The 26,471-nt window shown below is 57.6% G+C and overlaps 2 protein-coding genes across 11 annotated transcripts in view; one reads left to right on the top strand and one right to left on the bottom strand.

Annotated features, from left to right (window-relative positions):
* Window positions 1-5,549, top strand: part of SGSM3 (small G protein signaling modulator 3) — a 46,726-nt gene extending 41,177 nt beyond the window's left edge. For all 3 annotated transcript variants that reach the window (XM_045779742.2, XM_087868684.1, XM_045779743.2), the window contains exons 8-22: window positions 228-423; window positions 807-952; window positions 1,221-1,445; window positions 1,838-1,892; window positions 2,111-2,238; window positions 2,351-2,506; window positions 2,670-2,724; window positions 2,919-2,968; window positions 3,105-3,257; window positions 3,425-3,495; window positions 3,609-3,657; window positions 3,735-3,820; window positions 4,465-4,587; window positions 4,704-4,764; window positions 4,990-5,549. In XM_045779742.2, the coding sequence (XP_045635698.1) occupies window positions 228-423; window positions 807-952; window positions 1,221-1,445; window positions 1,838-1,892; window positions 2,111-2,238; window positions 2,351-2,506; window positions 2,670-2,724; window positions 2,919-2,968; window positions 3,105-3,257; window positions 3,425-3,495; window positions 3,609-3,657; window positions 3,735-3,820; window positions 4,465-4,587; window positions 4,704-4,764; window positions 4,990-5,070 (1,635 nt within the window). In that variant the 3' untranslated portion in view covers window positions 5,071-5,549. The remainder of the gene's footprint in view (window positions 1-227; window positions 424-806; window positions 953-1,220; window positions 1,446-1,837; window positions 1,893-2,110; window positions 2,239-2,350; window positions 2,507-2,669; window positions 2,725-2,918; window positions 2,969-3,104; window positions 3,258-3,424; window positions 3,496-3,608; window positions 3,658-3,734; window positions 3,821-4,464; window positions 4,588-4,703; window positions 4,765-4,989) is intronic.
* Window positions 5,550-5,695: 146 nt separating this feature from the next.
* Window positions 5,696-26,471, bottom strand: part of MRTFA (myocardin related transcription factor A) — a 190,498-nt gene continuing 169,722 nt past the window's right edge. For 5 of the 8 annotated variants that reach the window (XM_087868680.1, XM_087868682.1, XM_045779740.2 and 2 more), the window contains 11 exons: window positions 24,336-24,391; window positions 22,017-22,092; window positions 20,977-21,138; window positions 16,991-17,166; window positions 16,289-16,420; window positions 14,335-14,588; window positions 14,008-14,179; window positions 11,855-12,859; window positions 10,807-10,968; window positions 10,419-10,479; window positions 5,696-7,169 (listed from right to left, as the gene is read on the bottom strand). In XM_087868680.1, the coding sequence (XP_087724806.1) occupies window positions 6,652-7,169; window positions 10,419-10,479; window positions 10,807-10,968; window positions 11,855-12,859; window positions 14,008-14,179; window positions 14,335-14,588; window positions 16,289-16,420; window positions 16,991-17,166; window positions 20,977-21,138; window positions 22,017-22,092; window positions 24,336-24,391 (2,774 nt within the window). In that variant the 3' untranslated portion in view covers window positions 5,696-6,651. Of the gene's footprint in view, window positions 7,170-10,418; window positions 10,480-10,806; window positions 10,969-11,405; window positions 11,500-11,685; window positions 11,688-11,854; window positions 12,860-14,007; window positions 14,180-14,334; window positions 14,589-16,288; window positions 16,421-16,990; window positions 17,167-20,976; window positions 21,139-22,016; window positions 22,093-24,335; window positions 24,392-26,471 lie in introns of all 8 variants that reach the window. The other 3 variants (XM_087868681.1, XM_045779739.2, XM_087868683.1) reach the window with 2 other exon arrangements.

Below are 26,471 nucleotides of genomic sequence, written 5' to 3'. Positions count from 1 at the left end.
TTCTCCAGGCCTCCGCTGGTGACCAGTGCCATCCAGGGCAGTAGGATGGGTGGTGGGGCTTGGCAACAGGAATCCCCATGGAGGGCTGGGGCTGCCAGATACGTTGGTTCCAGCTCTGAGGAGAGCATGTGTCTATGATGTGACCCTCGGGGCGGGGGGTGGGGGTTACCTCTTCTAATTCACATGGAGACCTGGGTACGGGCCCTTTGTCCCCCTGCCCCGGCCAGGTGGCTGCCTGCCTCCTGCTGTTCCTGGAGGAGGAGGACGCTTTCTGGATGATGTGCGCCATCATCGAGGACCTGCTTCCTGCCTCCTACTTCAGCACCACTCTGCTGGGTGTCCAGACAGACCAGCGGGTCCTGCGCCACCTCATCGTCCAGTACCTGCCCCGCTTGGACAAGCTGCTCCAGGAACACGACATTGGTGAGGGGGCAGCACCCACCCTCTTCTTTGGGGTCTGGGGGTCCTGCGACTCCAGCTCAGATACTGCAGGTCTGAGGCCTCCGACCCAGCCAGCAGGGGACGGGGGCGCTGGCTGTGTTGGGAAGAAGAAAGGCGCTCACCTGACAAGGCCAAGCCCTGAACACAGCAGCACACACGGTCTTCGTGGTGCTCTCGTTCTCTGATGTTCCCTGACAGCCTGTCTCCTCCCTCCTCTTGCAGCAGGCAAGGCCGCTTGCTGCTTTTTGGGAGCAGCCTTCCCCCTTCTCCCCAGCTTGTGTACCAGGGGAGTGCCCCCCCTTTCAGGCTGCCCCATGCTGGCTGTCCCTGGTTGCAGCCACAGAGGCTCTGGTCTGTATGCACAGAACTGTCCCTGATCACGCTGCACTGGTTCCTCACGGCCTTCGCCAGCGTGGTGCACATCAAGCTGCTGCTGCGCCTCTGGGACCTGTTCTTCTACGAGGGCTCCCTGGTGCTGTTCCAGACCACGCTGGGCATGCTGCGGCTCAAGGTGCTGTGGGAGCCCTGTCCCACCCGGGGCCCCTCCTCTGGGGGGCGGCCGTGGGGTTCCGCCATCAGCATCGTGTGTCCTGACCATGGTGCTTCCAGAGAGGCCCACAGTGGGGTGGGCTGGGGTGCCCTGGGGCCTGAACTCCTTGTGCTCAGCTTGGTCATCGGGGAGGTCGCACGTGCTTGAGGACGGTGATCTGGGTCTGCTCCCAGGCCTGGCATTTGGCAGTGATGCCCCCTCCCCGTACTCCTTCCCTTGCATGGCCCAGGAGGAGGAGCTGATCCAGTCCGAGAACTCGGCCTCCATCTTCAACACGCTGTCAGACATACCTTCACAGATTGAGGACGCGGAGCTGCTGCTGGGGGAGGCCATGCGGCTGGCTGGCTCCCTCACGGACGTGGCTGTGGAGATGCAGCGCCGCAAGCACCTGGCCTACCTCATTGCAGACCAGGGCCAGCTCCTGGGGACCAGTGCCACCACCAACCTCTCGCAGGTGGGCCCATGAGGGAGCAGTCCCCACCTCGCCCACAGGGTGGGGCTCCCTGAGGAAGCCCAAAGTGAGAGAGGCTGAGGGGAACCCACCAGCCCTTCCTTGCTCTGCTGCCCCCTCCCTCGCCCGGCCCCCGTGGCCCGGGCCAGTCAGACCACAGCTGTGCGGTGACCCACTGCCCCGGCCTTCTGTGCATCTCTGCTGTGACCTGCCCTGTGTGGGTGTAGGACACACCTGGCTTTGAACCAAACACATTTCCGATGCTCAGAACCGGCCACAGAGGCCAGATGAGGTGGCATGAGACGCTGGCCCCAGGAGGAGCTCTGTTAGCTTCCTCCAGTGCTGGGGTGCCCGCCACCCCACCTGGCTACCACTGACCTGCTCCCTGCCTGCAGGTGGTGCGTCGCAGGACCCAGCGGAGGAAGTCCGGCATCACCTCCCTGCTCTTTGGTGAGAACTGCTGTGGCAGCCGGTGCTGGGCGGGGTACAGTGGCTCCTTCCCTGCCAGTGAGTCCCAGCTCACAGCGCTCCCCGCCCCAGCTGGTGGGGTGGGGATGTAGACCAGGGGGAATCTGTCCACGGACCCTGGCATGGACCCTCAGCTTCCTTGGGATTGGAGGGGGAGGCTGGCCAGGGCCATAGCTGCCATAGCTCTCTCGGGCTCCCAGGGGAGGACGACCTGGAGGCACTCAAGGCCAAGAACATCAAGCAGACAGAACTGGTAGCTGACCTCCGGGAAGCCATCCTGCGCGTCGCACGCCATTTCCAGTGCACAGACCCCAAAAACTGTAGTGTGGTGAGTTGGGGGCTCCACTTGGGGGCTCTGGCTCCCCAGCCTCATTCTGAGGCACCGAGGCCCTAGCGAGGAGGCACCTTCCCCTCAGCAGGCCTTTCTGGCACTTGGGCAGGAGCTGAGCCCGGACTACAGCATGGAGAGCCACCAGCGGGACCATGAGAACTACGTGGCATGCTCACGCAGCCACCGGCGCCGGGCCAAGGCCCTGCTGGACTTCGAGCGACATGACGACGATGAACTGGGCTTCCGCAAGAATGACATCATCACGGTGCGTGGGGCCCGGGGAGCAGGCACCCCTGGGCTGTCCCACCGCATCCCTGTTTCTCTCCCACCCGCCTGGCCGAGGGTGCAGCCATATGGCTGCAGGCACAGGGCCTGGGCAACCAAAGCTTTGCTTCCTCCCCTTTTCCGCCAACCGACCAACCGTGCAGATCATATCTCAGAAGGATGAGCACTGCTGGGTCGGGGAGCTGAACGGCCTGAGAGGTGAGGCCTCAGTCTGGAGGAGGGGCAGGCTGGGCAGTGAAACTGGGAGCCTGGGCCACCCTCCCCGCGCCCTCTGGCCTCAGCAGGAGCTGGGCTTTCTCAGCCAGCAAGCCTGCCCTCGCACGGCCCTTACGGGGTGGGAGGTGTGGGGACGCTGGCCGGCTGCTCCTCACAGGGCCCTGCTTCTCCCACAGGCTGGTTTCCAGCCAAGTTTGTGGAAGTCCTGGATGAAAGGAGTAAAGAGGTGAGAGGGTGCACAAGGCACGGCTGCCCCTGGGAGCTGCTGCTGCCTGACCTTCGCGTGTGCTGGCTTGTGGCAGTGGCTGTGGTGACAGGGAGGGGGTGGCTGGCGCCTCTCAGACCCTGTCCCCCACCATCAGTATTCCATCGCGGGGGACGACGCTGTGACAGAGGGGGTCACGGATCTTGTACGAGGGACCCTCTGCCCAGCTCTCAAGGCCCTGTTTGAACATGGGCTGAAGAAGCCGTCCCTGCTTGGGGGCGCCTGCCACCCATGGCTGTTTATCGAGGAGGTAAGTCAATGGCCGGACCCACATCCCCCACCATCCTTTTCCTTGAGCCGCTGGGCCCCGTAGAGCTGGCACAGGAGCTCACGGGGTGGCAGTGTGCGCTCAGTTGGACCCTGTGGCTTTGACCTGGTGCCTTCCCTGTTGTCCCTTACACTCACCTTGACCCTCAGGCAGCAGGCCGGGAGGTAGAGAGAGACTTCGACTCGGTGTATTCGCGCCTGGTGCTGTGTAAGACGTACAGGTAACAGGCCCCAGCCCCTTGCCCGGCGGCCTCCTGGCAGTCCCCATGAGGGGAGGGCACGGCCCGAGCTGCGCTTACTAGGGCGGGGCTGGCAGCTTTGATCCCTCCCTCAGGTTGGATGAAGATGGCAAAGTCCTGACCCCAGAGGAGCTGCTCTACCGGGTAAGCGGGGTGAGGGGTGGGGCAGGCCTCCTGGGTTGGCAGCTGGAGCCACCTGAGTGACAGCTGGGCCCTCCCAGGCTGTGCAGTCTGTGAACGTGACCCACGACGCTGCACACGCACAAATGGACGTCAAGCTCCGGTCCCTCATCTGCGTGGGGCTCAAGTGAGTATCTCTGCCCACCGTGGGCCAGTGACAGTCCAGTCAGACGAGTGGTAGCCTGGGCTGTGGCTCTGTGCGGCAGCGGGGTGCCTGTCCAGGACCTGGACAGACAAGGCAGCAGGGGTGACTCCCAAAGGCCTTCCTCCAGTGCAAGACCGGCCATCATTTCGTGGGCTGGGGAAGGCACACTCGCAGGTTTTGTGAGGCGCAGATTGTAGCAAGGTGCCCGGTGAGGGGACTTACCAGAAATGTGGCCACCACAAGCTGGGGAGGGGGCACCCGCCTGTAGGGAGCTTGGGCATTTGTGAGGCCCAGACCCGGGCCAGCGTGTGTGTGCTTTCTCCATTCGTCACCCAGTGGAGGGGACAGCCTCCAGGAGACCAGCTCAGAACATGGCTGTGGGCTTCCCTCCTGGACTGACCAGCAGGTGGTGGCCGAGTCTCAGACACAAGAGGGGAAAGAGCTGGGACGGGACTGAGGGGAATGGGGGCCATGGGGACAGTGGGCCCGAGTATCTCCCAGTGGAGAGGAGCCAGAGCCAGGCCACGCTGCAGAGACCTGGCTGAGAGTGAAGGTCGGTCACCTGAGGCAGTCACAAAGCGGAGGGAAGGGGCTGTAGTGGGGCAGCCCACTCTTCCTGTCCCCAGCGAGCAGGTCTTGCACCTGTGGCTGGAGGTGCTCTGCTCCAGCCTGCCTACTGTGGAGAAGTGGTACCAGCCCTGGTCCTTCCTGCGCAGCCCTGGCTGGGTCCAGATCAAGTGCGAGCTCCGGTGAGTCCCCTGCCACTGCTTCCAGAAACCCTGCCCAGTGGTCTGGGGTGGGGTTATGGGGGCAGAGCTGACCTGAGAACGATTGACCGCCTCCCCGCTCCCTTCCTCACCTCCAGCGTCCTCTGCTGCTTCGCCTTCAGCCTCTCCCAGGACTGGGAACTTCCTGTGAAGAGAGAGGTGCGTGGGTGGGGTTGGTCCTCGGCTCTGCAGCCTGCCATCCCCCCGTGGGGGCTGCTTGGGGTGGGGCAGGCCGGGTGTCTGTGCTGGCAGATCACCCCAGACACTTCGTGGGTGGCTGAGGCAGGCCCTGTGGGGAGCCTGAGTGCTGACCTCACGTGGTACACGAGCCACTCTGGCCCGTCACCTCGGGCTGCCCATGACAGAGGCTGTCCCTGTGTGCAGGAGGAGAAGAAGCCACTGAAGGAGGGTGTTCAGGACATGCTAGTGAAGCACCACCTCTTCAGCTGGGACATAGACGGGTGATGCTCGTCCTCCGGTGGCCCTGTCAAGCCCAGGCCTCCCCCAGCCTGGTGGCTACGGAGCAGCCCCTTCCTCAAGGAGAGAACAGCACAGTCCTGACCAGTCTTGGGCCTGCTTTCGGATGGGGTGTGAGGTGGCCCGGGCCCACTCCAAGCTGTGGGGGTCAAGGGAAAGAGACCCTGGAGCTCTGGCCAGGCACCATGGCACGGTAAACGGGGACACCACCTGGAACGCCCAGTAGCATCACTAGAGGACGGTGGGTGGCAGGAGCAGAGGCAGGGCTGAGCCGGCTTCTCCCAGTGCCTAAGGGATTGCTCTGCCCGGGTCTTTAGAGAGGCCCTGGGCCCCAACTTCACAGTTTGTACCAACCAAAGACCTTGTGAGGAGGAGGAGAGCCAGCCATTTTTGCTCAGGAAGGGGATGGGGGTGGCCAAAGGCTCGTTGGCCTCTTTGGTTTGTCAATAAATTGTGTCCTTGGGAAAGCACCTCCCGTCTTCTGTCCAGCCAGGGCCGTGGAGCTGTATGTATGTATGTCCAAGGTTCTGTCCTTCCTTGGAATGGCCTAGAAAACCTAGGAACCAGCCATACCACCCGCCTCTTCTGTGGATTGAACAAAAATAGACCCAAGTCAGTGTTTTTGTTTTTATTTTAAAAAGTCCACACAGCTTCCCGAACCTCTGTCCCAGCACTGGTTTGGTGACTCCATCCCTAATCCCCTGTTAACGATAGTGACAGGCCAGAAGGGAGGCTGGGCCCCGAGGCAAGAGGAGGCCACAGCTTAAGGGCTGACACCCCTCCTGTCCCAGGGCCACGGTGGCTGCAGTGAGGCAGCGGGACGGAATGTGGGCGGGTGGCCAGGAAGCACCTCTGCCCTCATGGCACTAGTACGGAGCGGGACACAGGTGGGGCACAGGCTGTGACAGGGTGTCTACATGTCAAACACGCGTGATGGGGCTGAGGTAAGCTGCGTCCAACCCCAGGAGCGGTGGTCTCCAGGCCCTTCTGTATTGTGCACAGGATGGGAGGGAGTGCCAATCCACCTCCCAGCCCCCCAAAATAGATGTATACATATGTATGGCGATATAGAATATAGAGATATATACACCTGTACAGAAACCGTTTGCCACCAGCCACTAAATGGTCACACTACATGAAGACATTAAAATGGCAAGGGGCTCCCCTCCCAGAAAGCCTGGGACCCTGGGGTTGGCATCACGGGGAACGGGGAGGTAGAGGCCCATCTAGTTTCTTCCCTCACAGGGAAGGGGGAGAGAAGGAAGGAGTTTCGCCCTGGGCCTCGCCTGCCTGAGCAAACCGCAGCCAGACTGCACCTCCGACCTCACAAAAGGAGGTCAATAGAATGGCCCTGGCCTGTCCAGACCTCCTGAACTCTGGGCTGAGACCAAAGCTGCTCCTGGGCAGCTTCTCTCCTTGGTGAGCCTGAGCCAGGTGGCCGCAGGGCCTGTGATTGTCAGGACTCATGACCACGTAGAGGTGGAATCAGGCCGAGAGAGGGGAGCTCCCAGGAGTTCCCGAGGCTCCCCAACTTCCAGCCCCTCCTGGCCCGGCTCTGCAGCCCGAGAGCTACAAGCAGGAATCCCAGTGGAGTTGTAAGTCGTGACCATCAAGGAAGTCTGTGGAGAAGAGGCTGGGCGCGGTGGTGCTGAGTGGGGCCAGGCTGAGCACAGGGCCGCCTGACGACAGCTCCAGCCAGTCCATGCTGTCCAGGTGGCCGTCAGCCAGGTCCAGGCCCACGCTGCTGGGCTCGGGGGCAAAGTGCAATTCCGAGGTGTCCATGGGTGAGGGGGGGTGGTCCAGGATGGCAGAGCTGCTCAGCATCTGGCTGTGGAGGTCGTCGATGAGGGAGAGGGGCTCTGGCCCCTCGTGCCCGCCGGTCAGCAGGGGCAACCCCGTGCTGCTCTCCAGGAAGTCCTCCAGGCGCCCAGGGAGGGCGGGTGAGCCCGAGGGAGGTGGCGCCGCCTGGGGGAGCTCGGCAGAGGGCGGGGACGGCGTGGCCAGGGGCGACCCGCAGGTTGCAGTTGAGGTGGGCTTCTCTTTCCCTGGTAGGGAGGGTGGTGGCTCCTTGAAATCTGCTGAGATTTCTGGCAAACAAGAAAGTGAGTGTGTGTCAGAACCAGGCCTGAAAAGGACCCGAGGCTGGCCCTACTTTACACCACATACAACAAGTTAACTCCCAATGGGTCAAAGATCTAAATTCAGGAGCTGAAACCACACAACTCTTAAGAGGAAAACGGGAAATCTTCGTTGGCTTTGGTAATGATTTCTTGCTTGTGACACCAAAAACATAGACAACAAAAATACATTAATTGGACCATATGAAAATTTGTAAGTTTTGTGCACCAAAGGACACCATCAAGTGAGCAAAGAAAACCCACGGAGTGGGAGGAAATGTCCACACACCATGGATCTGATGGTTCACATCCAGGCTAAAGAGCTACAACTCAACAACAAAACCCAACAGGGAGAAAGGGCAAAGGACTCCTCCATTTCTCCAACAAAAGATCTGCAAATGACCCGCGGGGACAGAAGATGTTCAGTCTCATTAGTCATGAGGGAAATGCAGATCAAACCCAGAAGGAGACACCACCTCACGCCCAGTAGGATGGCTAGTGGTTTTTTTAACAATTGGAAATAAGTGTCAGTGAGGATGTAGACAGATGCGTGGTGTGCACCAACAGTGCAACCGCTACAGAAGACGTGCAGGGACTCCCAGCAGGTGCGAGTGTGCCAGCGTTCACGGCAACATCACCTACAACAGCCCAAGATGGAAACTGCTCAAGTGTCCCTCATGAGATCAGCACAAGGTATTCTGTCCCTACAATGCGATCTCACGTGGCCATAAAAAGGCAGGAAACTCTGATACCTGCTACAACACGGATGAACCCTGAGGGCGCTGTGCTCTGTGAAGTAAGCCAGAAAGCAAAGGACAGGCACTATAGGATTCCACTGGTGTGGGGTCCCCAGAGCAGGCAAATTCAGAGCAGAAAGAACAGAGGTTCCCCGGGGCTGGTAGAGGGGAGACGGGGAGTTCCTGCCTAACAGGACTCCAGCGTCAACGTTCTACAGATGCATGGTGGTGGCGGCACAGCACTGAATATTTAATGCTACTGAATTTTACATTTGAAAATTATTAGAATGGCAAATTTTACGTTTCTTTAACCACAATAATAAAAAAAAAAATACAGAAATAAACCAGGCTTGCTTCCCGGCCCTCTAGGACCTGTCCTCCCTCCCACTCTCCTCCCATCCCAGTTTGACACGCTTGCCCATCTCACCAAGCTCGGTCTCCCCAGATGCCCACCCCCATTCAAATGCCTTCTTGGGACATCTGTGCCACCTCTCTGGCCAGTTCGGTGTTCCTTAGGGGGCAGGTAGCACCCCCCCCCCCAAGCTTTCTCTGCCATGGCTTCCCTGCTAGTGCTCAAGGCCTGGCCTGCTGGCCTGCTCCCTCTGTTTCTGGCATCTTTTTTTTCCTCAGGAAGCCCAAGCCCTCTCAGTTTGGGTTCCTGTCTGGACACCAGGAACTCCCTACGTCTGCACCCAGGCCTCTCCTGGGCTCTACACCAGCTTCTCGGACTGCCCGCGAGCGCCGCCCAGCCCAGCAGCCTCCGCACCATCTGTGCTTGTTAGAAATGTGCCTCGGGCCCCACTGCGGGCTCCATAAGGTCAGAATCTGACCTTGAGGCTAGTAACATCAGCTCCTAAACTCTGTGGGGTTTCTTTTTTGAGATTAAATTCACCATTTTATTTACTTAAAATCTTTAAAAAATAGATGATCCCTACACCCTACATGGGGTTCAAACACACAAACCCAAAATCAAGAGTCAAGACTGAGCCAGCCAGGTGCCCATAAAATTCACCATCTTAAAGTGTACAATTCCATGGCTGAGCTCTCGCTTAACCTGTACCATCTTGCTAATCCTCTCCCTCCCGCCAACAGCAAAGCACCCCGAGAACTTCCACACACTCTGCTTTCTTGGCTGCTGCCACCAATGAACTCCCTCAGCTCCTACCTGATGCTAAGGCCCCCTCACCCGCCCTGCGCCCTCCCTGCACTCAGGGACCTCCTCCACCAGCATGCTAACAGGATGGCTCTTTGCCCCTTTGTAGGAAACCCTCTGCAGAGAGCTATCCAGACTTGCTGGCTCCTGCACCCCCCAGGCCCTTGCCCGTGGTCCTGTAGCAGCACCCTGGCTGAGGTCACCACCAGCCAACCACAATGCTAACCCCATGACCAGATCTTGGTCACTGTCACCCCTGGCCGCCCAGTGACAGGCCTGCACTTTAGGACTTCGCAGTCTTGAGGGCACCCTCCCACTCTCTGTCCACTGCTGAGCATCATCTGCTTGTGCCCCTGGACTGTGCCTCCCCCTCCTCTCTGCTCACCCAATCTCATGGCTCCAAATGTCAATCTAGATGCCAACAACTCCCCTGCCTGCCTTCGCATGATGCCCCTGCTTAGCTGTTTCAGGACATATCAGCCTGAGGCTACACGGCTACACACATCTCCAGTGCGCCCCCTGGAGCTCCCCCTGGCAGTCTTGCAGCTGCATCCGGGTAACTCAAGCTGAACCCTTGGTAACATACATGGCGGCCCTCCTGCTGTCTCGCCACATCACATGCCTAATCCATAAGGAAATCGACTGGCTCTCTAAAATATACCAAGACTCAGGTCCTTCTCTGCCTCCCTGCTACGGGCTGGCCCAGACCCCCTGGGTCCCCACAGCTGCCTCCTGGCTCCTGCCCTGCCAGCTGGAACAACCCTCCACTCAACTTCATCCCGGGTCCAAGCCCTTCCGCCATGCGCCCATGAGGCCTCGTGATCTGCCCCGACTTGCGACTTCTCTCCCTCCTGTGCCCACACCACTCCTCCAGCATACCTGGCCCCACAGCTGCCCCCCAGGGAGCTCAACAAGGTCAATCCAAATGCCCCACATACCTACGACTCTCCCCTCTCCCTTCCCAGTTTTCTGTAATATTTACTCCTCACACATGATACAATCTACTTCTCTGTTATTCATCTCCTCACACTGGACTGTGCAAAGGCAAACATCTCTGTTTCGCTCATCGCTACACCCCAGGCCGTGGGGACAGTGTCCACCATGCGGTGGGTGCTGGATAAAGCAATCACTGCTAGAAGGCTGCACCCTGCCCTGGACATGGTACACGTCTCAGCTGTTGTGACATCCGAACTACAAGGCCCATCGGCCCCTAAGTGTTCCATAATGAAACAAGAATCAGTAAATCAAGCACCCCAGGTTCAGCTGAACACAACCTATGGAGCAAGGAGGAGGTTGGCTGGGGAGTCAGCTCTGGAGTCTGGGCTTTACCTCCACTCTGAATAAGAATGTCAAACAGGTCATCCATCTGCTGGCTGGAGGAACCATTCTCCTGTAGGACAAATATAGGGAAGGAAAAAAAAGGGTGAAAATCTAGAACAGGAGGCCCCCAGCCTAGCTCAGGGCAGAGCCCCTTCCTTCTACCCTTGAGCGGGCAGCCAGACCCACAGAGCCCACTGGCCTGGGCTCAGGCTCCCAGAGTGCACTCCTCTATCAGACCAGGCTCTGGCCAGTCTGTCCATAATGCCCCCTCCACCCCTGCAAGGCCTCCTCTGGCCCTATCTTCCAGCTGGCTTGGTGTGTGTGTGTGGGGGGGGGGCTGTGGGAGCCCAGCCTAGCAGCCTAGGCAAACGCCCACCCTGGCCAGGCCCCAGTCTACCTTCTTCACCTGCTGTCTGGGCTGCTGGCTCACGGCTTCCTCATAGCCAGGTGGCTCCTTCTTCAGCAGAGAAGTAGGGGTCCCAAAGAGGGGCTGTGATGGGTGCTCTAGGTCCATCTGGGCTGGTGGGCCAGGGGCTGGAGAACCAGGCTGGGACAAAGGCTGGACAGGAGAACCGTGACAGAACCGGTGGTTGGGATGAGAGAAGCAGGCCTGGGGCCAGCACATTCCACGAAGGCAAGGCAGGAGGCGCCTACCTTCTGGGCCAGGACAACCTGCTGCTGCATCGGCTTTTAGGAAGCTTGCATGGAAGCCATTGGGGAAGAAGGGATAGGGAATGGGGTAGGCCCTGCTGGCCTCTGACCCTGCAGAGTGGGGTAGGCATGGGGCAACTGGCTGCCTGGGTTTGGTACAAGCCAAATGGGACAGGGAGGGGCTCTGGGCTGATTCCCCTCTCTCCTCCCTTTCTGCCAGAGGCTGCTCAGGGGCCCTGGTCTCCCATCCTGAGGTGCCTGGTTCTCATCACTATCCACTGTCCCCTCCTTCAGCCCCGAGTTCTGCAGGGTTGAGAGGCCACACAAGGCCTAAAGCAGCCTCACCTTTGGACCAGGCTGGGTGGAGGGTCTGGGCTGTGAGGGTGGCAGTAGCAGGGAGCCAGCTGCCAATGATGGCGTGATGGAGGATAGCTGGCCTCTCCCAGGTAGGGGGCTTCCCCGACCCTCACCAGGGCCTGTCCCACCCGCATGGAGCAGAGGCAGGCCTGGGTGGGGGCTGCTCAGGGGCCCTCTGCCGGGTACACAGATGGGCAGTCCCTGGTGGCTCCACCCTCACGGCTGTGGGGTCTTCAGCAGCTTCCTTAATCTTCCCAAGTCTTAGTACCTCTCCTTGGTGACACGGGGATGGCGATCCCTCATTTCAGAGGATTGAATGGAAGTTTAAAGAAAGCGAGCACAACCTGCCCAGCCATGGGGGTGCTCGGTAAACGGGACGGTCACCCTTAGTCTCCGCACGCTCTCCCGCAGCCCCTGCCCCTCCCACACCCAGGTACCTGCTGGGGGCTCCCGCTGGCCAGGCCGGGGCTGTCTGCATTCTTATTGGTCACGGTGAGGACAAGGTGGGTCCCTGTGGAGTCAGTGATGAGGGTGGGAGGCGTGACCCCCTTGATGAGGCTGGGGCCCTGGGGGCCCAGAAGCAGCTGGGGAGCGGGGGCTGGCTCAGGCTCTGGCAGCGCGGCTTCCTGCTTCACGACCACAGCTGGGGGCACCAGGGGACAAGTGTCTGCATGGTGGGCAGTGGGGGCCGCCAGGCTGGGGCTGAAGGGGTGAGCAGGACCCGGGGGCTGCCGGCTCAGCTGGCAGCTGGAGAAGCTGTTCTCCTGCTTGACTGGGGTCCCAAGGGGGGCGGGGGCCGGGGCCGGCTGCTGGGCCCGCTTCTCTTGCTCCAGCTGCAACCTCAGCCACTCCACGAGCTGCTGTTTCTGGCGCAGCATGCGGGTCAGCTCTTCGATTTGCTTGTCCTTTTCCTGCAGCATCTGGTCCTTGTCACGCCCCTCGAGTTCGGCCCGTACCCCAGGGCTCAGGCAGCAGGACCCGGCCCGGGGGCCCTCCTCCTTCACAAGGATCTGTAGTGGTGAGGCCTGCAGGGTGAGCTGGGTCAGTGGCGAAGTCACCATCTCGCCAAAGGTGTCCCCGGGTGTGGAGTTCTCATCGCCAGTGCTGAGCAGTGAACGCTCTGAGGGGGTGGGAGACACGGGGGGTGTAGAGCCCGTGCTGCCAAATTTCACCACTCCGTTACTGGTCACTGTGGCCACCACCACCTCAGCTGGGGCCAGGCCTGCTGCCACCAGGGCAGGCCCTGTGCTTAGCCGGGCAGCCGGGAAGGCGACCACCACCTCACCAGCCTTGGGCAGGATGGAGGGGGCAGCAGGGCCCTTGGGGGCTCCTGGGGCAGGGCTGACTTGTTCTTGGTATGCACGCAGACGCTCGATCAGGTCTGTCTTGGTGCCTGAGACAGGCAGTGATCGCAGCTTTAGCTCCTGCTTCAGCTCTGCCACCTGCAAGGGGGCCAAGAGTTAGCGGGGCAAGGCGACCGAGAGAACTGGGTCTCGGCAGGAGGGTGGTCGGGAAGGTGGAAAGGATGAGCTCTTTGTTCGTTAGGCTTCATCTATCGGGGTCCCACTGGTCCTTCAGATCCACGAGCCCTGACCCTCCCACAGCCCTGGAGGGTAGGACACATGTGCCCTGAGCCTGGCCTCCTCCCTTTCCCCATCCTCACCACATGAGGGGCCTGGTTAAAATGTTTGTTTTCCACCATCTGGGCATAACATGCCCTCAGCTGTCCCCAGCCCCAGCACGGTACCTGGTGCTCAATTACTTAAAAACTTAACTGAATCACCTGGATTTTATAGATGAGAAAACCGAGCTCACAAAAGTAAAATAACTTCAAGATCACCGCTAGTGAGCAGCAGAGCTAGACGTTAAATCCAGGTCTGATGGACTCTGAAGTGGCCCAGCTACCCACCCAAGGGCTGCGTCTTGCTGGGGTCAGATCCTGACTCAGGAGGAGCCGGTCTGCTTCTGAGGAAAAACTCTCCAGGGAGAATCTGATCTGTTCCATCTTCTGATTGGGGCAGAAGAAACAGGCCAGGCTCCAGACATGACCCCCCCTCCAAGGCCACAGGACACGAGCAGGGTCTGTGCCCCAAGCATGGGCCACTCTTTTCCCAAGCAGATGCAGCAAATTCAGTGGGGCATTAACAAAGTGGAAAAGGTTGGGGAGTTGAAGTAGACAGCCCCAAGTCTGAATCCTGACTCTACCACCAGCCCGGTCTGAGACCTTAAGCAAGCCTCTGCTCTTAAGCAGGGGTGATACTTCCTGTGTCTCGTGCTGCACAGCAAAGGCCAAGGAGGAGAAGTTGTAGAGAAGGGGTCGGTAGGCCCCAAGGCCCTAGACAGACGCTGGCTGCTGTAGTTAGTGGTTATGACTACGAAGACAAGGCAGATGTCATAGATGACAGGGCCAGGCAAGCCTTGAAGCAGGTTCCAGGGGCCTCCGCTGGAGGAGATGACAGTCTGGAGCTCGGCTCTGCCTTACGTGGCCATGTGTCTTGCACTGGCTGCTTTCCCTACAGACAAGCACGAGGCCAGCCCCCGTGGCAGATGAGGCTGGCAGTGGTTCCAGTGGGAAGGGGCGCCCACCTACCTTCATGTCATCCAGGTTGGCAGGCAGGGCTCCCAGCTTGCCAGTCAGCGAGGTGCTGTTCTGACGCGCCAGCCCACTGGGCCCAGCAGCGCCTGAGCTGGAGCCGCTACTGGTAGTGGAGAGGCTGCGCATCGGGGGGCCCCCACTGCTTCCCGGGGCCTCACCTGCTGGCCTGAGAAAAAGAAAAGGTAGACATGAGCACCTGGCCAGCATCATCCTCGGGGAAGAGATGGGTGTGGGGCAGGAGGATTCAGACCCAAGGGTCCTTAAAGATCTGGGGTTCCCCCACACCAGGCCTGGCATGGGACAGACAGGGGGGGCTCCTACTTTGGTGGGGCAGGCAGGATGGTCTGGTAGTTATAGTGCTGCTGCTGCTGCTGGTTGAGGATCTGGAGCTGGAGGAAGAGCTGCTGCTGCTGCAGGATCTTGGCATAGGAGGAGTCCATGGGGGGTGCCCCCTTGTCCTGCTTTTGGTCCGGGGGGATGTATTGGTGATACTTGAGTTTCTTCACCTTTGGCTTCAGCTCCTTGGCTTTCTTGCTGCGTTGCGACTTCTCACTGGCAGACTTGGGTTGGCTTTGCTGAGGGCACAGGAGACAGAGGGCGCCATCAGGGGGCAGTGTTGGGCTTCTAAGAAGGCCCCGTCCTCCACCCTGCCCAGTTCCACTCTCCCGCTCCAGGACTGCACCCCTCCCCCAGCAGCGGCCTCGTCAGCGCCTGCAAGTGTGGCAGGGCTGGGGGCACGGGCTGCCGGGGGGGCTGTGTACAGCCCCGCTTACTTAAAAGAGTCTCTAGCCTGGAGAGAAAAATCAACCAAATGCAGATGTCACCACGACCTCGAGCAGAGCGAACACGACAAAGTAACAACAGCCGGTTGATGGAGCTCCTGCCCTCACACCAGCTACCTGACAAAGGCCGTGTCACACAGACCTGCAGTTCAGTGCACTGGGGGGGTTGCGGAGCCAGCCCGCGAAGGCTGAGGCATTACCCGGAAAAGAGGAAGGGTACACGGATATATTTACACTGTTCTTTCAAATGTGTCGTGGTCGAAGAAAGGCACCAGTTGTGTTACAAGGAGCAGATGTGAGGGAGGATTTGGGGGGGAAACACTTCGACATCTGGGGCCAGCCAGGAACACACCACAGAAGCCAAGAGACGTGCCCCAATGAAGGAATCGCCTGGGCACTGGGACACCAGGAGGAGTGGCTCACTGCCTCCTCTGGGACAGAGAAGCCACAAAACTTGAAATTTCCTGCCAGCAGCAGGGCCTCAGGGCCTCACAGAGATGGTGCAAACAGGGAAGGCCTGGGAGCAGGGGCGCCACCCAGGAGGGCACCAGGTAGCCCCACAAACAGGTAGCAGCCAGAGGCCCAGCGAGGGCTTGGCTCCATCCAGCAAGGGACGGAACCAGGTTCCCCCGCTGTGAGCAGCAGCAGGAGCGGCGCCCGGCTGGCCGAGGACTCCCAGCCAGGGCAGGGTCTGAGTCGGGGGCAGACGAGCAGACAAAAGGATGAGACAGAAGCAGGTGGGGCAGGAAGGAAGGGAAGCTGCCCGGTGGGAGCAGGGTGCACGCGTGGAGGCAGCAGTGGGCAGGCAGGCAGGGGCTAAGTCCCAGAGACCCTGGAGGCAGGAGCTCTGGGGGCAGGGGAGGCAGGGGCACTGGCTCTCGGTGCACTTAATTCACCTCAGTGCCCGACACAGTGTCCCCCACACAAAGGTGGGCATCTCACGGGCGGGCAGTAAGCCTTGCCCCTCGGACATGTTAGGTCAGGCCTTGAAGGAGAATAAAAAATGCCCAAGGGCACCTGGCTGGCTCAGTCTTGATCTTGGAGTTCAAAGATCAAGCTCCATGTTGGGTGTAGAAATTACTCAAAATAAAACCTTAAAAAAAAGAAAATGCCCAAAGTGGCCCTTGTGTGACCTCAAGTCCATCATTTCCCTTCTCAGTTTCATCACTCACAGAATAGACTATTACTGCCTCATGGGGTGTCAGTGGACCAGAGGGGTCGTGTTGGCTGTGTTTTCCCGGGGGGAGGGTGGAATAAGAGCCAGAAGACCCCATCCAGACCCCCGCGCACTGCGCTCAGTAAGCGGCAGCTGTGACGTGGCGGCCAGCGTCCACAGAGAGAGCATTACCTCAGTGACCTGTGCTGGTCCATGACCGGGGGAAGAGATATGTACCCCACTCCCTGCAGTTGTCCCCCTCCCTGGGACGAAACCACGGCGGGGCTCGGAGCAGCCCCGGAAGGGGAAGGGAGGGCCGTCAGCTGGGGACCTGTACCTTGATGAGCGTTGGGGTGGGCTTGGCCGCGGGGACTGCGGTTCCATTGGTGAGGCTGGGAGGCAGAGGCGGCTGCTCTGCCAGGAGAAGTGTTTCTCCGGAATCCGGGCCCACTGGGAGTTGAGACACAACCTGAGAGAAGGCGGGGGGTGAGGACGGCCTCCCTTTCCGGCTGCCCGGAGGGCGCAGCCGTATCAGGCAGGGGGACATCCCTGCCCTTCCCTGTACAGAGGGGGCTGCAGGCACCTCCAGCACCAGCACTGCCGGCGGGGGAGGGGGGGCAAATGGTGGGAAATGGTGGGCAAAGACGAGGGGGGTGAGAGGAGCAGTCCCGGGGGGGGCAGGGCAGAGGGAAATGGAACTTGGAGACACAGAGGGCAGTGAACAGGTCACTGAACTGAACGAGGGAGAAGTAGGCAGGTCTGAGCGGACACAGGGCAAGGCCAGGGAGCCTCAGGGATCTCACTGGGAGGCAGCCCCAGCCTGGGCTGGCGGGCTGGCTAAGGCAGCTGAAACGGGGCCCACTGCTGACATCTCTGCACTCCCCACCACAGGGACTCAAGCAGCCAGGTCAGGAGTTAACCAGTGCAACACCCCCGGCTTCCCCATCCCACCTGGCCCAGGTGAGACCTCACTCTGGGCAGCTCCAGCAAGTCTGGGGCCCTTGGGGAGCGGGCAAAGCATCCGATGGGGCAAGCTCACCTGTGTGGGGGATACAGAGGTGGCACTGGGCAGTGGCTCGCTGACTCGGGCTTCCAACGGTGACGGCACTGAGCCCTGGGACTCATGGCTGGCAGGCTGCTCAGGGGATAAGGCGTCACTGCTGTCCTCATCGAAGGAAGAGCTGTCCGCTACTTTCGGGTAATTCACCTGGCCCACTGAAAGCCAAAGTCGGCGTAAGACTCCACCTCCCGCCCCCACAAATCGGAAGAGGTGCTGTGCTCCCCAGCCAGGGCCTGTCCCAGCAGGGTGCCTGCCCTGCCCCCTGACCTCCACCCCAGCGAGGCAGACAGGAGAATGACCAGCTGACCTGCCTCCTGGGTCCAAAAGAGCTGCAGGAAAGCTCACCATCATGACCCAGAAACAAAGGCAGAGGAGTATAACTACTAGGCTGTCGAAGTGCTCCCTTGCCTTTGACTCTACACTGTGTCCAGTCCTCAGAGTCAAGTTCCACGCCCCCGCCCTGCAGCCTGTAGCCTCCTCCACCTCCTCTAGATGTTTCCCTGCTGTTAAAGGCACTTCATGTCCATCCTGTGGTGGCACAAAACTCTCCTCTTCCCCCGAGGCTTGTGGACCCTGCAATGAAGGCTCAAAAGGACCCACAGCCTGAGAACACGGCTCCTCCCCTGGGCTGCCTCAACCCCCTGAAAGGCAGGGACAGGCTACGGGCCTCCTGGAAAAGGTGCGCCTGCCTGGACAGGTGGAACAGGATTACTGGACGTATGGTGACCTCCTTTTAGTGGCCTGCGACTCCCAGAGACGCAAGAGCTGGCAGCGCCAGCCAGCAGAAGAAAATCCATCCCACTGGCTCGAAGTGCCTTGCCCTGCTGCACGTCCAGGGTCCTGGCTGGGGCCACGCCAGGAAGGCGGAGCAGGAGGGCCAGGGCCCTAGTGTGGAAATCCCAGGACACAAAAGGAAGGAAAGGCAAGTAGGATATTTGGAAAAATTCACATCACAACCACCTGCTCGGCACTGCTGGGGGAAGAAATTCTGCCCCGGTCCACTGTTCACACGGGAGGAAGGGAGGCGGGGGTCAGGGTAGAGGTGAGCCGTCGGGCGTGCCTGGGGAAATCTGCTGTGGTGGGAAGACCGCATAGGGAACAAGAACAAACCAGGAACCCTCCAGCAGACTCTTCCTCTCCAGGGCCGCGACCTGAGGCTCTCTCCTGCCCTGGGACCAAGGAAGGACACAGCTAAGCTCAAACCTCAGCTAGCCAACAGCAGTGATGGAGCCAGTCATGCCCACTGCCGGGCTGGCTCCCATCCTCCAGCAGGGCTGGCTCCTACACTCCCTCTCTGTCCTGGCAGGGGCATGAATGTGGCACGCGGGGGGCAGGGGACTCGATTACTGCCATGTACTTCAGGCCACAGACACATCTAGATTTCTCCCAGCAAGGAGACATGCCACGGACGGCAGCCACACGGCACACGGGACAGTGGAATCTGGGATGGAGGAGCTCAGGCTCCTCCCCAGGGGGCAGTCCATCTAGAGCCAGTGGCTGGCCATGCTGGAGAAGCCCAACGAGCAGGGCGGGCCAGGGTCCCCGATCTCTCATTTTGGTCCAGCCCCCTCTGCTCAAGGGAAACACAGATCCTTTGGAGACGCTCGAGGAAGATTTCCTGGAAGAGGGGTCTTGACATGAATCTTACTGGGGGTGGCCTGGAGAAGAGGGCAGCGGTGTGCTGTGAGTGGCTGCGGGGAGTGTGTGGGGAAGACGGTGGGAGGTCAGCCTCTGCAAAGCCCCCGTCAGGCCCCCATCTTTATCAGGGCTCAGGACCGCCTCGGCCCCCTCCCCAAACTCTCCACACCCAGGTTCACTCTCTGCCCCCTTCTCCTCAGACCTGGCCTGAGTCTCTCCCCTCCCAGGACCCATCTCTTCCTCTGACTCCTTCCTCTCAGCCACAAAGCTGCATTTCTACCGGCCTAAAACTCCTTCAAGCCCACCACCTCCCTCTCTCTTCCTTCTCCACTCACTTCTTAAACAAATGGCCTTGCATCTGCTGGCAACACTTCCTTACCGCCTACTCATTCCCCAACCCACATGATCTGGCTTCTGCTGGCAAATGCTCCTTTCTCTCAGGTCACCAATGGTTATTACCTGCTTACCGAACTAGACTACTTCCCTATCCTCAAACAAGCTATGCTCTGCCACACCTCCAGGCCACTGCCCACGTGGTCCCCTCTGCCTGGAATTTCTTCTGTACCTTCGCCATTGGGCAAAGGTGGACCCCCGTTGTGTCATACTTCTCCGGGCCTCCCCACTGTGCCCATCTCTGAGAGAAGCCTGTGTTGGCCGAGCTCACACTGCGCCTGACACACCATGACCCCCGGTCGTCCACTAGAGTGCCCACCCCCTGGTCTGTAACGAACAAGACGGCAGCAGCCCTTCTGTAAGTCTCCTGAGGTGCCCAAGACCACCAGGCCCTTTACAACCATTATTGCCTTGGGGCCTGCAGCCTGTCCTGTGAGCCACGTGACTCAGCTACTATGTCACAGGACCGTGGCCTTCTCACTACACAGCGCTGGCATGTGACCAGGAGCCAGACTCAGAAATCGCTTGTTCCCACGTCAGTCTTCTCTCATTGTGCTGAATCCTTTGAGGGCAGCGTCATATTCTGTGCATCTCTGTAAACTGCAGGACTTCACACAGGGCCTGTCACCATGCCAACTCTCACATTTTGGGTGGCTGGAGAGTCCAGAGCTGACCTTGGCCTAAACACAGGCCTGACATTAGGGGCCACCATGGAATCTGGTGAGGGTCAGGGTAGGAAAACATGGAGATGAGGTAGGACGAATGCCAGGGCAAAGCAGGGAACTAAGAGGGCTACTGGCACCAACTGGCAAAGGGGCTGTTAGGGCAAGCTGGCTGCCTCCTACATTGTCGAACCACTGTCTGCAGTGCAGAGGCCCTGGAAACCAAAGTCTCCTCCCACCCAGGGCTCACGGCCCAACTTGGCCTGCTCTGGGGTCTGTGGTTCCCCCCTGGTGCCCTGCCCAGAAGATCTAACTCCTTATAATGGAGGGAGCAGGTGAGCCTCCATGGCTACCTCCCAGGGGTAGGAACGCACGGCCTTGTCCAGGACCAGGTCTCAGGCCCACCGTAGCCAAGAAGGCACACCTGTACCAACAATGACCAAAATCTAAAGGAATCCGGTCTGAACACCTGCCCGTGGCACACAAGGCCCTGGCACGTCCTGGACTCTGCCCACCTCCCACCTCCTGTCTCAACACCCCCTCTTCTAGCTCCATGCCCAGACTTCTCCTCACCCTGCATGGCTCCCCCTCCCTGGAGCCCATAGTGCCTCTCTCCCCATAGGTACTTTAACTCTGACTCATCCCACAGCCCCAGTCTCAGCCATCACCTCTCCCAAAGCACTCCCCTGGCAGGGCCAGGATGAGGACCCTCCTCTGTGTGCCCAGAGCAGCCGGGGTTCCGTCCGGCACAGCGCCTGCCTCTGTCTAGCAGCTGTTTACCTGCCTGCATCTGCTCCTAGGTGTGAGTTCAATAAGGGTGAGGGGCTTGCTCTGCTTTGTGGGGCTGTAGTCCTAGCACCTGACACACCTCTTACATCAGCTGATAACTGTTGAGTGAAGTATCTGTGGAAAGTGCCAGGCTCCAAGAAGAGATTTCACTAATGAAAAGAAACAGTAAGGAACAGACTTCTAACTCCTGGCATCTCCGCAGGTTCACACGCACCAATCCTGACACCTAGCTACCCTGTGGGAGAGGAACAAGCCTCTGAGTGTACAGAGGAGACAGCAGACAGAAGCCCCTCTGTTATTTAGTTAGTTATTCTGCCATGATCCTTGAGGCGCTATGGGCTAACACAACCTGTTTCTCGGGCTCTCACCCTCTGCACCTCAGTTCCCCAAGTCAAAGAAGGAAGTCAAGCGGCAAGAAGCCCAGAGCCCCTTCCTCCTGCATCCGGCCTGCATGTCCACACAGGGTGTTCGGGGCCTCCTCACCAATGATGGCTTCTTTCAAGCTGGACTCCACAGGCAGAATGTTCTTCTCAACCAGCTCCATGGGGCCCGGCCTCTGTGCAATCTTCTCGTTGAGGTCATCGGCCAGTCTGGCTCTCTTCAGCTTCAGCTGCTTGGCCTGGAGGGAAGGCTCGGCCGAGGTCTCTGCCCGTGGGAGAGAATGGAGTGCAGGAGGATGTAGGAATGGACCTGGCTCTACCCTGGGAACTCCAGAGCAGCTCTCCTGCCCTCTGGGGAAGGAGCAGAAGCCATCAGGATGCAGAGAGTGTCCCAGGCAGAGAAGAGCGGCCCCGCCTTAAGTTCTACAGGACACAAGAAGGGGCCCCGACTGCACACGGAGTGCGGGGACACCCAGCCAAGGTCACTGGGCACGGGGACTACAGAGCCGAAAGCGCAGCAGACAATGGACCACACCTTGCCCTCCCTCAAGCTTTCTGGGTTACAAAGGCAACTCAGTCCCTGCTCCGGGTCTCAGTGCCTCTGTCCACACAATATGGGGCTCAGACTAAGGAAGTTCTCTCCCAACGTCAAGTTGACTCAAAACTAAAAACAACAAAAACAAAACGGATAGATTCACACGGCTTTCAGCAGCCAAAACAGTTCCTTCACTAGAAGGTGGACAGAAGTGTGTGCCGGGCCAGGCAGACACACCTAGGATGAGCTTACTTGGGTGTCACAGGTGCTCACATGAATGCTGAACGGACGTGGGAGTGAAGGAGTGAATAAACACAGAAAGGAAGTGCATTTTTAGAAGATTCTAGAGAAAAGGCCTTCACACCAAGGGATGACAAGATTCAGGGCCACCATGTGGCCAGAGGAGAAAAGGGCAAGCCAACCCAAGAGAATGTGGTTGTGCTGCTCTGGGAACTCGCAGAACCAGTGGTGTGACCACCGCTCTGCTGCTGAACTGTGTAAGGCTCGGAGAGAGATGGGAGTGATCAGAAACAGGGAAAAAGAAATGTGGGTGACGCATGGTGGAGACAGCAAGGGCAAGGGGAGGGAACATTTCCAATCTAACACACCTTCCAAGATATGCATCCTGACCAGCTCCGATCTCTCCGGCCGGGAGCGTATCTTCCGTTTCAGATAGTCCTCTGTCTACAGAAAAAACATACCAGGAGGATCTCAAATCCAGGATACAAGTTATGGAATAGAACCTCTGTAACCCCCTGGCCCCCCATCTCAACCTAGAGCCTGCAGGGTTCTGAGGAAAGGGGAGGCCTGAGGGGGCCGCATCCACTTCCAATGTACCTGCCCAGGGGACCCCCCGCCAATCTGTCAAGACTATTCGTTTCTCTGAAGATGAGCTACTAATGTATTTCTTAAAAATCTATTACTTGTACTATCATAAAACCAATATATATCAAAGAAAATTTAGAAAATTACTAAGTAAATCAGTAATAAAAAATTTTAATCACCTACTGCATTTTAGGATATTTATTTCTAATCATTCTTCTATGCAGAAGATGTCTAATTTTGCAGAGTTGTAATCACAGTGAACATAATTTTATTTCTTGTTCAAAAAATGTAGCACTGTATGATCTCACAAGCATTTTCCATTCATTCTGAATGGCTGCGAACGGAATACTAATTCTGATACACGGTGCCATAGCCGCAGCTCCTTCAAGTCCAATGCCCTCGTTTCTGCATTTCTGAGACTCCAGGTGAACTAAAGCATTCCCTGACCAGTCTCAGCACCAGCCACTGCCTGGCGCTTGTGTTACGACGCCCAGGAGGCCACAGGTCTATGACTCCAGAGTCTGTGCTCTTAACCGCTGCACCAGATTTTTTCAAACCACAGGTCAAGACCATGAGTAGGTCAAAACCAGCACAGGACAGGATAGGACAAGGTAGATTAGCAACACAGCAGAGCACACTGCCCGTGGGAAAGGTAAAGCCCTGGCGCTCGCCTACTGCCTCGGTGCTCTGACTGGGCAGCTCGGTGCCCGCCCGGGGGCAGTGTGGAGCCCTGCAGGAGCCGGCTCTGGGTCTATCGCTCTGCCCCCTCTGCAGAGGGCAGTGGTACTGCCACAGCTGCTGTAGAAGATGGTAGAACAGGTGTCGGACACCACAGGTCTTCATGGGCATCAGAGGGAGGCGTATTTTCTAAACCACCTGACATCCTGAACTGTGGCCAAGGATGAGCTAGAATGCGGCGCTAACTAAGAAAACACTGGAGTCCACAGACCAAGGTCTGAGTCCCAGCTTTGTCACTGACTGGCTGGACAACTTAGTTAACCTCTCTTAGCTGCAGCTACGACAGGAAGAGAAGAGCACCTAACTCATAAGAGCCGAAGTGAGCAGAAACGAGAGAACGACAGCACTCTGCACACGGAAGGACTCGGTAAGTAACGGTGGTTCTGATTAGCTCCTTGCCTACTTGGGAAGCAATCCAGGTAATGGCACCGAGTCTTACAACAGGGTCGGGGGCCCAGACAATGCCACCTCCCCTCCCCCCGCTGTATTCGCCACTCCTCCCAGGAACTACAACAGCGCGGTTTGTTACTGCTTGGTTCCCGGTGTCCATGACCTCATTCTTCCCACTCACTCTAAGAATTAATCATAATTTTCCTTAGAAATTTTTAAAAAATAAGAAAGACAGTAAGAAAGTCTCAGAAGTGAATTTTTCAGTCTCTGAAAGAGCTGGGGGTCTTAAGGAGCCCTGACCTATATGGTCTTCCCCTGGGGAGGTTCTCTTTCCTTGTCTTTTATGTAAAAGAAAAAAGTGAAGGGGGTGGAGGGGAAGCATGTTCTAGCGACTTCCCCATCTCTGCCCACACTGGGCGCAGAATATCCCCCTGAGGCCCCTGAGGGAACTGAAACCAAGGAGGGACAAGGCAGCAGGCCAGGTGCTACAGCAGAAACCAGGGCTCAAACCAGGGGCCCAGCTTCTGCATCCACTGTCTCAAGTGGACACTGGCTACACAGGGCACATAGAGACTGGTGAGGTTTCCTGTCCCCTCAGAATGCCGTTGCTGGAGAAGTATGGGCAGTGCAGCCATGGACATGGAAGACCAGCCCTCACCAAGCTTCTCCATGGCTGGTGTTTGTGTCCTAACATCTACAAAAGGTTAAGTGTAATTAAAGATGGGGAATTACCAGCGGTCTCCAAAGCAACAGAAGGGAGGACTGCCAATCATCATACACCCTTAAATGCAGTAAAGGAGAAATTCTGGTCACATTTCACATCATGCTGTGGGATGGCTGGGGGGAACACAGAACAGAAAAAGGCAGTGCTCTGTGTCTGGAACTGAGGTGTGGGCTGGCCCCTCCACTAGGCTGGAAGGATCCACCAGCAATACAATGGGCTCTGGAGGCCCTTGGCGGAAGAAAGGCCTTACCCTGGCCCGCTCCAAGCTCCTTCTCTGTTCATGAAACGCAGCCGGACTTTTCAAAGCTGTTGGGAAAAGAATCATAAAAGAATTACTTTTATAAAGCATCATGTGTACAGCTACAATTTACAGTGGAGAAGGCATTTTAATTCAAGTTCATTTTAGCAATACTAATTCTTATCAGCGCAAGTGAAGAAGAACACGGCACCTGAGTAAGCATGTATCTTCATGGTTCAGCTACCCCATTAAAACAGTTTTGGTTACTTCATTCCTATTGAGAATAGTCACTGCCTAAGCTCAGGCTCTATAAAGTGCACAAATGGAATACAACTTAAAAAATATCCTGGACCCGATACTAGACCATTAACTGCATAATCCTTATTGATCAGTCAACCCTCCAGGAAAGCGCGCTGGGCCCCACCTCACTCTGGTGGAGAGAAGGACACAGAGAGGAGCACAGCTGCATGTCGGGTCTACCTTACTTCTTCAACCTAATTAGGAATCACAAAGTGACCAAACTGAATGGGGCACTTATACCAGAAAGACATATGTCTGCTTGGGCGCCATTTCCTCCTTCACTTCAGCTAATATAATAGTGCTGCTAAAATTACCTTGAATTTTATCTCTGAGGACTAAATGAACTTCACAGTAACTGTATGGTTGACCCTGGAGCACACAACCAGCCTCTGACAGGAAGGGCTCACTGCAGACCCTGCAGCCTACCACCACGCAGACCACAGCTCTCGACTCATTAAACAAGACCAGACCAGGACCACATCTCAAATGTGGCACAACGAAGAGAGTTTCGGGTCTAACCCTTTGCTATAAAGACGAAGGATGAGTTGGGACACCCTGAGGGTAAGAGGGAAAAAGGCCTGACTCACTTCAAGCAGGGAACAATAGCAATAAGAGAGAAATTTAAAGACAGTGGTCAGTTTCACTTCTGCTGCCCTAGAATTTCAGAACAGCTGTGAAACTGTGTGTGGAGATAACTTTTGCTAGGCTGCTGGCTGTGACGGGAGCGCAGGGGAGAAGCTAAAAGTAGCAAGAGCACAACAGATATGACCCTATCCTGCCTGGGCCTTTGTGCTTCCTCCCCCTATCCCGCTCCTGGGGGCTGGGCCTCAGCCACAAGAGTCCCAGCAGAAAGATCTAAATGTCCCAGCAGTCCTTATTTAAAAAACAAACATTTCTGAAATCTTAGGATAAAAAAGAATCATTTAAAAAGACCAGTTGAGAGCCCACCCCATCTTCTAACAGCAGGGGGAGCTCTAGATTTAACAAATAATCTCTAAGAAAAACCAGCACAGCCTCCCTCCCCACGAAGCTACCAGAGCATTCCAGGGCACTATGCAGGCTATCCCAGCCCTAATCTGGGGAGGTCTTGGGCAATTCAGTGGGTAAGCAAACCGCTCCTGCACCTGCTTCTACTGGATAAAGATGGTTCAACTCCAAAACCAGTCTCCAAAAGCCCCGGTATGCCAGAATCTGGTTATAGGGTGTGATGGACCACTCTCATGGGGGAGACCGTAAATACAAAGATTCACCCCACCCCACCCCCAGCTTCCTTTCTGCCTTACTCCTCTGCACAGCACTCATCACCATCAGTCACTCTTTCTAACTGGCTGATTGTCAGCCTCCCATTAGGACCTGCTCCCTCCGGGCATGACTCTTTCCTTTGTTTCTGACAGTACCCCTGGTGCCTACCGTGCCCAGCACAGAATGCATTCACTGAATTAATGAATATTCTGTAAGAAATGGACACAAGGTGTACCCTAGTGACAGGAAAGCAAGAGGGTTCTGTGGCAGAGCTCTAAACTTTCTAAACTCTCACTTGCATGGCCAAAATCTGGGCTCCAAACTTCACAGAAGTCCCGGATAGAAAAATCAAGGCAACTGTGGCGTTTTCCTGGGTTCTATCAATCATTACTAGCGTGACACACAGAACTGTGGTCTACAGGGGGACTGCAGTCTGGGTCTCATTTTCTTCTGTAGAGTGAGAATCGCCCTGCCTCTTAGGACTCCTGTGAGAGTCAGATGAGAGTGGAGTGCTCTGAAGCAAGCGGAGATCACAGATGAACGTGACGCACGCCGTCACCAGATGCAGTGATGTAGCTGAACCATGGGTTCGAGTCCCACAGTCTG

This window comes from Ursus americanus, chromosome 17 (assembly GCF_024610735.1).
Source record: "Ursus americanus isolate L20-20 chromosome 17, mUrsAme1.1.p, whole genome shotgun sequence".
Lineage (NCBI taxonomy): Eukaryota > Metazoa > Chordata > Mammalia > Carnivora > Ursidae > Ursus > Ursus americanus.
Note: the sequence above shows the minus strand (reverse complement) of the source record. Positions and strands in the feature narration are given on the sequence as shown.